At 35.9% G+C, this 12,936-nt stretch overlaps 1 protein-coding gene across 2 annotated transcripts; it reads left to right on the top strand.

Annotated features, from left to right (window-relative positions):
- Window positions 1-276: 276 nt before the first annotated feature.
- LOC132616200 (caltractin-like) lies at window positions 277-12,519 on the top strand. 2 transcript variants are annotated; one of them, XM_060330810.1, is made up of 9 exons: window positions 277-409; window positions 559-582; window positions 4,217-4,337; window positions 4,431-4,467; window positions 4,615-4,642; window positions 5,790-5,942; window positions 6,048-6,150; window positions 9,147-9,285; window positions 12,253-12,519. In XM_060330810.1, exons 1-8 carry the CDS (start codon window positions 407-409, stop codon window positions 9,278-9,280), a joined length of 603 nt encoding a protein of 200 aa, XP_060186793.1. In that variant the 5' UTR covers window positions 277-406; the 3' UTR covers window positions 9,281-9,285; window positions 12,253-12,519. The 2 variants fall into 2 exon arrangements, with proteins under 2 accessions (XP_060186793.1, XP_060186794.1); XM_060330811.1 differs by lacking the exon at window positions 9,147-9,285.
- Window positions 12,520-12,936: the final 417 nt, after the last annotated feature.

Below are 12,936 nucleotides of genomic sequence, written 5' to 3'. Positions count from 1 at the left end.
ATATCTACAACAACAACATACCAATGTAATTGCACACTGGGGAGAATAGAATGTATGCAGATCTTAACTCTACCTCATGGGGGCGGAGAGGTTGTTTCTCAAAGACGTTACTCATGCGCTCTAAAATGAGGTGAAGTTTCCGGATTGGAATTAAAATTTCAGGGGTCAAAGTGAAACTATCTCCTTTTATGCTTAGACTTTTTCAGACCATTGATGTTTAAAATTGAACTTCATGGGTCTAAGTGAATTATCCTTTTTTCAAAACAAACCAAAAATATAAAGTTGAAAATGGGAAATTGTCTCTAGTGACCATTTTCAAGAAGCAGTCCAACGCGTTTCTTCCTAGAGCTATAACTCTACCTAGAACAACATCAGAACCACCAGATCTCTAACTTAATTTATCAAAATGGTAAATTTTTATGCTTTTTCCCTTCAATTTCATAATATTCTCTTTGTCAAAGTTCTCTATAACCATGGATAAACTTAGAGTTTCCTGTTTATTAAGGCTTCTTGGATGTTGATTAATGATTCTCTTCTTCCTTTTGATTTTTTGTGCAGACTTATTTAGAAGAAAGATCAACGGTAAAGATTCTAGGTTTTCTCCATATCTTTTTAATCTTTCTGTGAAGGTGTTGATCTTTTGTTATTTACTCCCTCCGGTTCAAAAAGAGTGTCCACTTAATTAACCTTACTTTTTCAGATTTTCCCTTATTAATTGTTAAATGACCAAATCCAATACCTATTTAATTAGGAATATTTTAGTCAAATTACCTATTTTTGCCTAGAAGTTAGTATTTTCTTAAGGGGTTTGCAAATGGCTAAATGGACACTCTTTTTGAACTGGAGGGACTAACATAGAAGGGAGCACATAGCTTGAGAATTAAGTTTGGTTTGAAGACAAGTTATGTTGGGATTAGTTATACCGGAATTAGTTATCTTGGTATTATTTCTTATTGATTATTTGATTTGTTGTACTATAAATAACATGCATTGCATAATTTCTAAGAAGAAGTTGTTTGTTTACAAAAATACCCTCCACCTTATTTAGTAGAAAAAAGGTTTGACAGACCTCAAGGGTATTTTGCATTTTCATTGCTTTATCCAGGGATAACAAATCCCGGTACTATTAGTCCACCATCTGGCGGGAATAACTTATCCCGGTATTATTTCTAATCCTGGTATAACTTATCCTAGGATTAGTAACCAAATAAGGGATAAGACAGTACTGAATTTTTATCCCAAGGTTATTTATGCTTATCCAGCATACCAAACGACCCCCAAGTCTTGATCTTGAGTCTAGAACTTGGAAGGGAGAAAAAAAGAAGAAGAAAAACAGTACATTAGTTTCAGCTTATAATTTGGTAGAAATGTATGTATAGGCACCCCTCTAAGCGGGGAGAAACACTACTACTATTTTGTGAAAATTCTATACTCCCTCCGTCCCAATTTATGTTGCACCATTTGACTTGGCACAGAATTTAAGAAAGAAAGGAACACTTAAAATGTGTGGTCCAAAACAAATCTTATATAAATGTGTGGTTGTAAATCATTCCATAAAGTTAAATTGTTTCTAAATATAGAAAGGTGACATTCTTTTTGGAACAGACCAAAAAGGAAATGGTGTCACATAAATTGGGACAAAGGGAGTAATATGCTAGGTAGGTAATAATTCAACTGATGCATGGAGTTGTATCCTTTTTCACTTTCTTCCTTAATAGCAAATATCCGAGTCCTTTGTTCCTATTTTCCCAATCTATATGTATGGAATCCCGTTTGAGACCTCCTCTGAAAAGTTTGCTGTGGTTGTTTTCATTTATGATATAAGCATAGAGCACTGTTGGGCTGTTGATCTGACTGGAAATCAAGTTATGTGATCTGGAAATGACCAGGAAAGAAAACATATTTGAATTCTTGATGTGCCTACTAAAAAGGAACAAAAATACCATATAGAGAACGGGGCAATTCGCTTGGGCTGGAAGGTGGTCTTTGCCAGATTCACTAGGGTGCTTTGTTTTCTTGTGTTTGTCCGCCTTATGTTAATTGATTTGCTGTTAGTCTTTAAGTTGTATGGGTACTTAAACACAAATATAGAATATATATTTCATTAAGGTTCCAATGAGATAATTTTTCAGTCGGGCTTCAGACTCTTCACTGTTCTTTCTTGAGAATCTTGTGCTATGTGAAAATTTTCATGTGTAATAAGAGGAAAAAAAAATACAAAGCAAGGATCGTAGAGAAGAGGGTTTTAGAGAGAAATAGAGATAATAGGAGGAAAACCCCAATTTTTAGGAGGAAAACTTTTTTGGTAAGCTTCCTGAAAGGTTCTTGGTAAACTCCGTCAAAGCTCCCTTAGTGAGCTCAAAAAAAAAAAAAACTTCTTAGTAAGCTCCAAAAAAAACTTTCTTAGAAAGCTCCTTTATATAATAGAATGCATCAGGGTAGCACCCAAGGGTGTGAACTATTGGTCAATGAAGTGGGCGCAAACTATGGAGAGAAGGGTTCAAATCTTAGTAGAGACGAAATAAAAGTTACTCCCTCCGTCCCAAAAAGATTTACTCCCTCCGTCCCAAAAAGATTGTCCTCTTTTGACTTGGCACAAAGTTTAAGAAATAAAGGAAGACATTTGAAATGTGTGGTCCAAAACAAGCCTTAGATATTTGTGTGGCTGTAAATCATCACATAAAGTTAAATTGTTTCTAAATATAGAAAGGGGACAATCTTTTTGGGACAGACTAAAAAGGAAAGGAGGACAATATTTTTGGGATAGAGGGAGTATCTTAGTTTGACTTGGCACAAAGTTTAAGAACTAAAAGAAGACTTTTGAAATGTATGGTCCAAAACAAATCTTTAGATATTTGTGTGGTTGTAAATCATCTCATAAAGTTAAATTGTTTCTAAATATAGAAATGTGTCAATCTGTTTGGGACAAACTAATTAGGAAAGTAAGAATCTTTTTGGGACGGAGGGAGTAAGTTTTTTATTCTTATTTGCGTTCCGAGAGTCTATCGGAAACAACCTCTCTACCCCACAAAGTCAGGGGTAAGGTATGCATACACCCCACCCCCCCAAACCCCACTTGTGGGATCACAGTGGGAATGCTATTATTGTTGTTTTTGTTGTTGTAGTATTTTGTTTCCATTTGCCTAAATCTTGGTGGTCAGAACAAACCCGATACGTTGGTAGGAGGTAGCAGGTGGCGGTGGAATAGTCGAACAGTCAAGATGCGCGCAAGCAGATGACTCAAACACCACCGTTTTTAAAAAAGGATGCATAGGACTGTAGGAGTACTAAATCGACATCCACAATTTGACGTAATTATAACACTTCCCTTGTGTGTCCATTAATAGATAATGTGTCTCGTTGACGACATACTAAAGACACGGACCAAGTCTGTTGAGTGGTTGACTGAAGTAAATTAGATCTGAATGCATTGCATGCTTCAAATGGGACTCCACTTTTGTCTCCAAATTTTGCTACAAATATAACTGTTGATAATCATTTGAGGATACCTTTTTCTGTTGGGTGCAACCTTATTTGGCAGACTAACTGCAAATGCCCTTACTCCCACCCAAAAAAACAAGGGAGAGAAAGAAGGAAGCGACTTGAAACATCAAATAAGGACACGTAGGAACTTGTTACGAACTGTTTGATTCTCTTCCTTTATCCTCATCTTCCTTCTCCAAATGTCCTTCCATTTTTGGCCTCTCTAATAGTAAATGTGGCAATGATGGCTGTACATGGTGCCAGAACACATTTGACCAACAAGTTTTAAATGCCACGACTTATATATCCTTTTCTATTGTGTTTTCTAGTGGATTGTGTTTAAAAACTTGGGGGTGTTAATGAAAACTGTAATTTTCTTTACCTTTTCTTTTGAGACGGAATGTGATTGAATAACAAGACAACTTGAGAAAAAAAGAATGAAGGAAGAGCGGTTAGGCAGGCTGTGGTTTCTATATATCAAGCTTAGTTCTCTGGGAGAATTGGGAGAATGACATGATAGATGTAACATATAGAATTAAATAGGCTAGTTGATATTAGAGAAAGTAATATGCTATAGAAAGATGGCTGGCTACTTTTTGTGATACTAGATGTGCTTGACACCTCTCCATCTCTGATCTTTATCTATTTTTGCCGCATTTCTTTTTCTTCCGTCTCCTTCACTCTATCCCTATTCTCTGTCCATGTCACTTACCTGAATCATGTCTTCCTGCAGGGAAGCCTTTACAGAGGTGCATCACGAAGAGAGAAACCCAGAGGACGTAATCAGGGGTTAACTCAACAGAAAAGGCAAGAAATAAGAGAGGCTTTTGACCTTTTTGATACAGACAACTCTGGTAATAAATAAACCTCAAGGAATCCATACTAGATGCAGTTTTTTTATGCTTAATTTCTTTCTGACTGTGTTAATTTTTTTGCAACTTATTTAGGAACCATTGATGCCAAAGAGCTCAATGTTGCTATGAGGTTTGTGATAATTCTTTGCTATTCCTTATAACGTCCTCGATGTCTAATTGACTTTGTTATTATCTACTTTCTCTCACCTCTCATTGTCTGTGGTACCTTTACTGCTTCATTTTAATGATAAGTAAAACTTATATGGTTTTGTTACAGGGCTCTGGGTTTTGAAGCAAGTGAAGAGGTATTTATATGCTAGTTCATATATTCTACTGTATCTTTCTGTTTAACAGCATATATTTCATACAGTGAAGATACTGAATGACAACAATATCTGTACTTGTTTCTGAAGCATATAATTTGAATATATGAGATGCAATAATTTACGTCTCCTCCTATTACAGATGGCGGTTTTCTTGCATTCTGACTGCCAAAGATTCTCTGATTTTCCTTGTAGTCTTGAAATTTGTATTTGGTGCTTTTGCTTTTTCATATTCAAGTTGCAGATTTATGTTCCGTGTTTTCCCCCCTTTTGCATCAATGTTCCGAAACCCAGCAATGATTAACATAAAGTTCTTTCATCTTCGGTTTCCTTTTCTGTTTTGGACAAACAGTGGTTGAGTTTATTTAAAGACTCTGCTCCTTTCTATTGATACACTAATCCAGATGCTTGGGAAATGTCTTGGGTGGCTATTACATACTGCATTACTAGTGACTGTTAAGCAGAGCTTCCACTTTGTACATGATTTTTCGAAGTGGATAGCCTGGTTACAGATTTGAGAATGATTTTGACCTTAACATAAATTGAGTTGCATTATTTTGTGTTTGACTTGTGGTGAAGTGATGCCCAAGATGTAAGTGATGTGGTCTTTTGTTAGTCGTGCAGCTTATTGTTTTGATCCAGGGAAATAAAGGAAATATATAGATTATCTAAGTGGTCTTCAATTTTTTGTTTTGTTTTGCTTTCTGATTTGTATTCCTTGCCTTTAACGTGCTGGCTGGTCAGTGATCCCATTGGCGAAATGTTAAGAAGATTTAGCCTTAGGTGCCTGTATCAGGATTTTACCTTTCGTTTTTTTGGAAATTGGTAACACCGGTATTGATAGCACTAGGGCAGTGCTGAAGCCATATTTACAGAGGAGAAGTCCCCGCAAGGATTTTACCTTTCTAGTGTCTGATTATTCTTTCACTTGTTATTTGGTAGGTCATTCTGGGAATAAGTTCATTTTTTACTCTCTCTCTCTCTTGTGCAAATTTGGAGGCTTTCCATCGTGTCAAATACTGTTTATTCCTGGCTAAAATACTTGGTTTTAGTTTTCTTCTTCTTTTCTGCCCTTGTCAGTTCCTTCTCGTATGTGTTAGTGCACTCATGATTGTGTTTGTTTTACCAGGAGATCAATCGAATGATTGCAGAAGTTGATAAGGATGGCAGTGGTGCAATTGACTTTGATGAATTTGTGCACATGATGAATGCCAAATTTGGGGAAAGGGACACTAAAGAAGAGCTCATGAAGGCATTTCAAATTATTGATCAAGATAAAAATGTGCTTGCTTTTCTTGCCCTCCTGCTTTCTGCTTATTTGGTTGTCTTCCTCACAATTAGGTTGTTTTCTTGGCTTGTTACTAATCATTAAAGCATTTAAATGCAGGGGAAGATCTCTTTTGCAGACATTCAAAGAATTGCTGATGAGTTGGGGGAGCGATTTACTGATAGAGAAATACAGGAAATGATAGAAGAGGCAGATCGTGATCGTAAGTTAGGCTTTATTTCCTAGTATTCCTATTTTGACTTTAGTGCTTTACTTTTTTCAGTATATATATATATATATATATATATATTTTTTTTGATAACCGAGGAATCCCATAGTGTCGGTGGTGCATGGTCCGAAACTCGGTGGATAATGGACTCCCCCTCTACCCTTCCCCACTTAAATACTAGGCTTTTGTCTGCGACAAGGTTCAAAACCATGATGTGTCCCTAACCTGCACTATACAACTACTCTCTTAACTTCTTGACCAAAGCCCTTAGGGCTTCAATATGATTGGTACTCCCTCCGTCCCAAAAAGATTGGCTTAGTTTGACTTGTCACGGAGTTTAAAAAATAAAGAAAGACTTTTGAAATGTGGTCCAAAACAAGCCTTAGATATTTGTGTGGCTGTAAATCATCTCATAAAGTTAAATTGTTTCTAAATATAGAAATGTGCGCCAATCTCTTTGGGACAAACTAATAAGGAAAGTAAGACAATTTTATTGGGAAGGAGGGAGTATTTAAGATATTTTACTGCGAAGCTCTCAAGCTCCTGAAAAGACCTAGCTACTCCAAAAATTGCTATACCAAAATGCTGACCTCTTAATATATTACTAGTTGCTAAAGGTGGCAAATGAGCGGTTTTGGCTGGATTTGGACGGGTCAAAATGGGCTGAAACCTAAGTTACTCGAACTCTTCACTTTCGGTGCCGCACCTGTGTTGACATGACATGGGTGTGGGATTCGTACCCGATCTGGTCAACCGTTTTTGGGTACTTTGACCAAAATCGACGGAGAAATTCCGGACAGATCCAATGATTTCTATAATCAAAACAAAAGCTAAGGTGGACTCGAAGAAAATAGAATACCTTGTATATTGAAATTTCTATGTCACTCATTTTCCTTTTATCTCCTTCCGAAATTCTCCTCTTGATCAATATTTTCTCCTCAAGTTTTCCACATAATAATCTCATAATTTAGGTTTATAATTCTATTTTTAGATATTTCAATTATTTTTAGCCAAATCCTTGCACCCGTATCCATGCCTGAATCCGTATCCTGAATCTTAAAATTAGAACACGAAGGATCCGACCTCTAGATCCGCACCCGTATCGGACACCTGAGTCCGAGCAACAACGATAAATGTTTCTGCCCAACCCTGTCAGAAGTTAGTCAAAAGTTAGTCAACTGAGATGGGTTGGTTCAACATGGACTAGTCAATGGGTCATAACCTAAGTTACACGGACTCGGGTGCGGGTATCCGATACGGGTCCGGATTCGAGTGTCGGATTCGGCAAAATCTAAATTTAAGATTCGGGGGTGCGCATCCAGTTATGGATACGGGTGCGGGGATTCGGCTAAGAAAATTCAAAATTATATTAAAAACAGAGCTATAAAGATATTGCAAATTTTGAGAGATATTCTTATGAAAAACTTACATGTATATTGTAGAATTCAATCTTTCATTCTCCAAGATGGGTAATGTATTGTAGAATTCAATCTTTCATTTAGTTATATTTCAAGTATCTCGATAGTTCAGAGCTTGTACTGATAGAAAGAATCAAACGGTCTAACAAAACGAGATCCCCAACAAGTCTAGTTAATTAATGTGAGTATATAACCTTAACTATTAATTAATTTTAATTAATATAAATTAAGTGCTCTTAAATTCTCTCATTCTTGATATAGTTATCTAAAAAAGCTCGATCATTCTTCTTTGTCATTTTTCTAAGTTATTTTCAAATCATTATCAAATTACATACTTGAATTTATGTGAAAAATACTATAAGTTACAATAATTAATAATTTAAAAGGCATATGAAAAATATGTTCTAAGAATAATCTGTTGTACAAAGGGGTCAATTTTATAATGTTCAACAAGTAAATGTGTCCGTGCTTTTGTGCTATTAAAAATATAAATTAATTATCAAAAAATTGTCATGCTAATAATTAATTTAAAAATTATCCCTATATTGTATAAGAAAGAAATATTTATAAAGAAATATTATAATAGCATAATTAGGTGCCTTTTAATTTTGTGTCACAAGTAGCATATAATGAAAATAAAGGGGATAAAAATAGCACATATAAAGAATAAAGGGGTCGTATTTGTACTTTAATTAATACAATTAAGACTTTTAATAGTCCTAAATGAACTTGTACACGACTATAATTCAACTTGTACACGACTGTCTCCTCCAGCGTCGTCTTTTTCATATTTACCCAAATTTTCTTTTTAGGGTTTTAAAGAGCAAAGCTTTTACAGAGCAAAATTTTCAAGTCTCTAGGTCGTCTCTTTCATAGTCTTTCATTCTTTCCTCAAGATAGAAAGACAAAGCCATTCAAGGTCGAAAATAAACCCTCCATCTATATCACTGCTTCTCTGCCATCCGAAACTTAACACAACCTTGTATTCTTGGTTTATTCGAAACATGAAGCAACAAATATGAGATAAAAGTACTATAATATTAGGTATGTCATTTTTCTTATTTTAAATCTGTTTTATTTTTAATTTTGAGAAATCAAAATCTCAAATTTTCTCCCCAAATTTGTTGACGGATTCCGGTCAAAGTATCCGTATGTGATTGACCATATCCAGAACGTTTGCCGTTCCGGCACCCGCACCCGTCCGTATCCGGGACGGGGACGGCACCCAAAATGGCGAGTCTGTGTAACTTAGGTCATAACTCATAGCCTACCCGCCCAACATGACCCATCATTTTTGCACTTCCAAACTTATATTCCATGATTTCCATCTAATAAAAGAGAGACCTATAGCATAATTTGACTTGAATGCATTATTGGTTAGACATCAATTTTTAAAATAAGAAATTAAATTAAATTAATAGATCCCAATTTAACTCCTGAAATTGATCAAACTCACATTACAGAAACATAAAAACTGTGTTGGTTAACAAAGACTTGTTTATTAAATATGCTTTTCGGTTCTAAGAACTTGATAATTTTTTTGATAACAATTATTTCATTCTTTTCATTTAGGAACCTCGACTTGTTCGAACTATTGTTTCTATCTGATCAAATGTCTCTTGGCATGTCTATATACAAAACAACCAAAGTCGTCTAAGGGTGTGTTTGGTATGAAGGGAAATGTCATGGAAAATGTTTCCTTGTAAAACAAGTGAGTTTCTTACTTATTTTCTAGTGTTTGGCAAGTAAGCAAAAAATATTATTCCAAGAACATTTATATGTAATCTAGAGGTGGGGGGTTGGGGGCCTTTGTGGGTGGGGAGGATACAATGAACTTGGAATGTTACTTTCGGAACTTGTTTTCCCTACTTCCATTAGGGAAGTCATTTTCCTCATTTTTAAGGAACTTGTTTTCCTAGAGAAACTGTTTTCCAAAACATTTTGATCAACCTAACATGGGAAAATTCGAAAGCATTTGAACTTATACCAAACACACCCTATATTTGAACTTCTTTTCTAAGTTCAAGAAGATCAAGTAATCTTGAAAAGGAAAAAGAAAGATCATGTAATGAAGAACAAGTTAACTAACTTTGGATTGTTCTCTACATGAAGCCATTGGTAATGGCAGAGGGGGCAATTCATTTTTCGGCACAAAGAGGATATGTTTCAATGGCTAGTTTGGGCATCCACATGGGTCTATTTGAGCTGTTGATTTTGATGGGTTAAGTTGGACTAACCAAATCAGCCTATCATCAAAATCACTCCTGTCCAAAGCCATTAAAATATTAGCAGGTTACATGGGTTTGGGTCAATTTTGTTACCCCTAGCCAGTTTTTTAGGACGATAATGATATAGCAAACTATGTAGTAAGAGGAAAGTCTATTTTAAACCTTTATTTTGGACCTCGTGTACTGTTTTCCTTCCCCTTAGTTTCTCTTAGCTAATATATTAAAATCTTAGATTGTTGAGATATGCTCTACTGATACTAAAACCTAAATAGCATTTAGAACAAATGGAAAAGAGCCAAAAATACCCCTAACTATGGGAAATGGCTCACAAATACCCTTCATCCACCTATTGGTCCAAAAATACCCCTAATATTGCTCGGACTCTTCAAAAATATCGACTGGTGCGTGTCGGACACTCCAAAAGTAGTGCATTTTTGGAGAATCCGACACGGGTGCGGCAACAAAAGTAAAGAGTCCGTGCAACTTAGCCCCTAACCTATTTTTTTGGCTCAAGAATACCCCTCAAACTAACACCCTAATTTTGATGGTATTTTTCCAATTTTGAAATGCCACGTGGCTTATTTTGATTGGTCACATATATTATTTAAATAAATTAAAAAATTAAACCCACCCACTTTGAAAACCATAGCCGCTGACCCCTTTTTTTAAACCCACATTTCATTCTCATTGCCAACAACATGCAATGCTCAAATTATTGATCATCAATGTCACATGGTTTATCTTGATTTTCTCAAGTTTTGGTTTATGATATATTGAGGCCATTTTGATGTTATGGAAGCTTAATAAAAAGACCTGTATTGCTGTTGCCAAGCATTAAGAACTTGCATTTTGGTGGCTATTTAAAATCGGGTAGGTGATGTTGAGCTAATTAATCCCTTGGACAAGTTTTTATTCCAAATTGTCCGAGCTGTTGCATATAACCTTTTTATGTTAGTGCATGATGATAAAAAGTTGTTCAAATTGATTTCAAGTATTAGCTGTTCTGATAAATAGTTCATCGGAAATAATGTTCCCGTAAGGAGCTAGTCCGGGTATTATTTGATACTCTGCATTCTCTCTAGTGTTGGTCTCTGATGAGAGGAAGTTTCGAACTTCCATGTGGCATTAGGTGGTTTCCTTCTTGGGAGAACTCTAGCTGCTTTTCTTATAGTAACTTTGAGTACATCAATGGCGGCTTGATTAGGAGTAATACCCATGGCCGCTCATCAGATATGCTTGCAAGCATGACCATAATATATATATCTGCATTCTGAAGTGGGTTTAAGTTAAAAAAATGGGTTAGATTAAATGGGTGGGGTATAGTTTTTAAATTAAATAATATATGTGGCCAATCATAACAAGCCACGTGGCATTTTAAAATTGGAAAAAATACCATCAAAATTAGGGTGTTAGTTTGAGGGGTATTCTTGAGCCAAAAAATAGGTTGGGGGTGTTTTTAGACCAACAAGTGGATGGAGGGGTATTTTTGGACCGATAGGTGGATGGAGGGTATTTATGAGCCATTTCCCATACGTTAGGGGTATTTTTGGCCCTTTTCCGTAGAACAAATGATGTGCACTCTGCTGAATTGAAATCTCAATTCCTGATCTCTTTTAGAGAGCCAATGATCATGTGAATTTAAAAAATAAAATAAAATCTTGAACAGATGCTGTAGACTAATACCATGTAGTTTTTCAAAGTCCCTTTTCCATTGTAGTATAAATTTTTTGATAACCAAGAAATCCCCAAGTACCAGCAACGTACGGTTCGAAACTTTAGATAATGGCCCCATCCCTCTACCCTTCCCTACTTAACCAGGCTTTTGTTGGTGGCAAGGTTCGAATTCGTGATGTGTGCCAAACCCACAGATCACACACTGCGCTCTTACCACTACACCAAAACCCTTGGGGCCCAATTTTAGTACATTTTATCCTAACTACTAGGTTAAATGTTCAATTAACTGCTGAATTGCTAATGTTTAATGAGCATCCTCTGATGACAAAGTATTCCATGCGATTGACGTATCTGCACACATTTCAATAATAGCATAGCTATATGAAAACTGTAAACAATGGTCAACTTTTTAACTACTAATCTCCAAGCTGTTCCACGAGGTAAATCTTACTAATCTCCGACTCATTAGTGTACACGACTCCTGTATTTTCATTCACATGCCATGACTTAGCTTATAGTGCTCTCCAGCCTTCCGTCTGTTATTAATTTCTATTTTTTGTTATTCTTTATAACCTTTTCTAATTTCGCACTTCCATGACATTGAGGTCTAGTTTTTGGCATATGCTTTAGGAAGTGTGATCTCTTTCTCTTTCACTTCATTTCCTCAATGGTGAGGATGCTACCTGATTTTCAACTTCTCTTTGGATGCTGCCGGATGTAACTCCTAGTTTTGCACCGCTCCTCTGGATCATAACTCTTGGTTGTAAATGTTGCAGGTGATGGAGAGGTTAATGTTGAAGACTTCATGAGAATGATGAGGAGAACCAACTTTGGGCATTAAGGACTTCATTCTGGCGCCCTATTGCTACATTTGAGGATGAATATTTATCAACTCTGTTGTTTATAATGCATAGTATGTAATATGGTCTTACAGTTTCAAACATGTGATTTTTATGGATCAAAATGGATGAAGTCTGTAACTGTTAATTACTGGAATGTGTATTAGCCAAGTTTGTGTTAACGAGCAGTTATGGTTTGGAATATTCTCTTTTTGAAGGGAAGAGAGACGTCAGACAACCAGGATTTCAATCAAGGCGTCGTATGAAATATAGCGCCTCGCAAAAAGTACAGTGGGGTTGTTGGTACCTAAAACCAAGGATATAACGTTAGATCAAAACCACACCTAAATAATTATTTTTTCGCGAGTTTCATGCCTGGACTATCCATTATTCCTTTTACCTACCCAAACTATCACTCTTTTTGTATTAAAACATACCTCAATGCAGTTGCTAAATATTTGAAATCAATCGACAATAGGCGTGTAGATGTGAACTCAGCATCGAGATGTGTATGTAGTTTAGGTTAGTAAATGGAATAATGGATAGTTGACGTATGAAACTCTCGGAAATGTGATATTTTAGCTGTATTTTTTACTATTAACTCTTTTGTGACCATAGTGG

The sequence above is a fragment of the Lycium barbarum genome, chromosome 10, assembly GCF_019175385.1.
Source record: "Lycium barbarum isolate Lr01 chromosome 10, ASM1917538v2, whole genome shotgun sequence".
NCBI classification, from domain to species: domain Eukaryota; kingdom Viridiplantae; phylum Streptophyta; class Magnoliopsida; order Solanales; family Solanaceae; genus Lycium; species Lycium barbarum.
The sequence above is the reverse complement of the archived record's forward strand: the minus strand, read 5'-3'. Positions and strand labels throughout refer to the sequence as shown.

Bases quoted from the DNA above. Each gene is read 5' to 3' on its own strand.
- LOC132616200 (XM_060330810.1), top strand. The intron at 4,338-4,430 runs GTAATAAATAAA...CAACTTATTTAG, and splicing joins TTTTGATACAGACAACTCTG to GAACCATTGATGCCAAAGAG. The intron at 6,151-9,146 runs GTAAGTTAGGCT...CTTTTCATTTAG, and splicing joins AGAAGAGGCAGATCGTGATC to GAACCTCGACTTGTTCGAAC.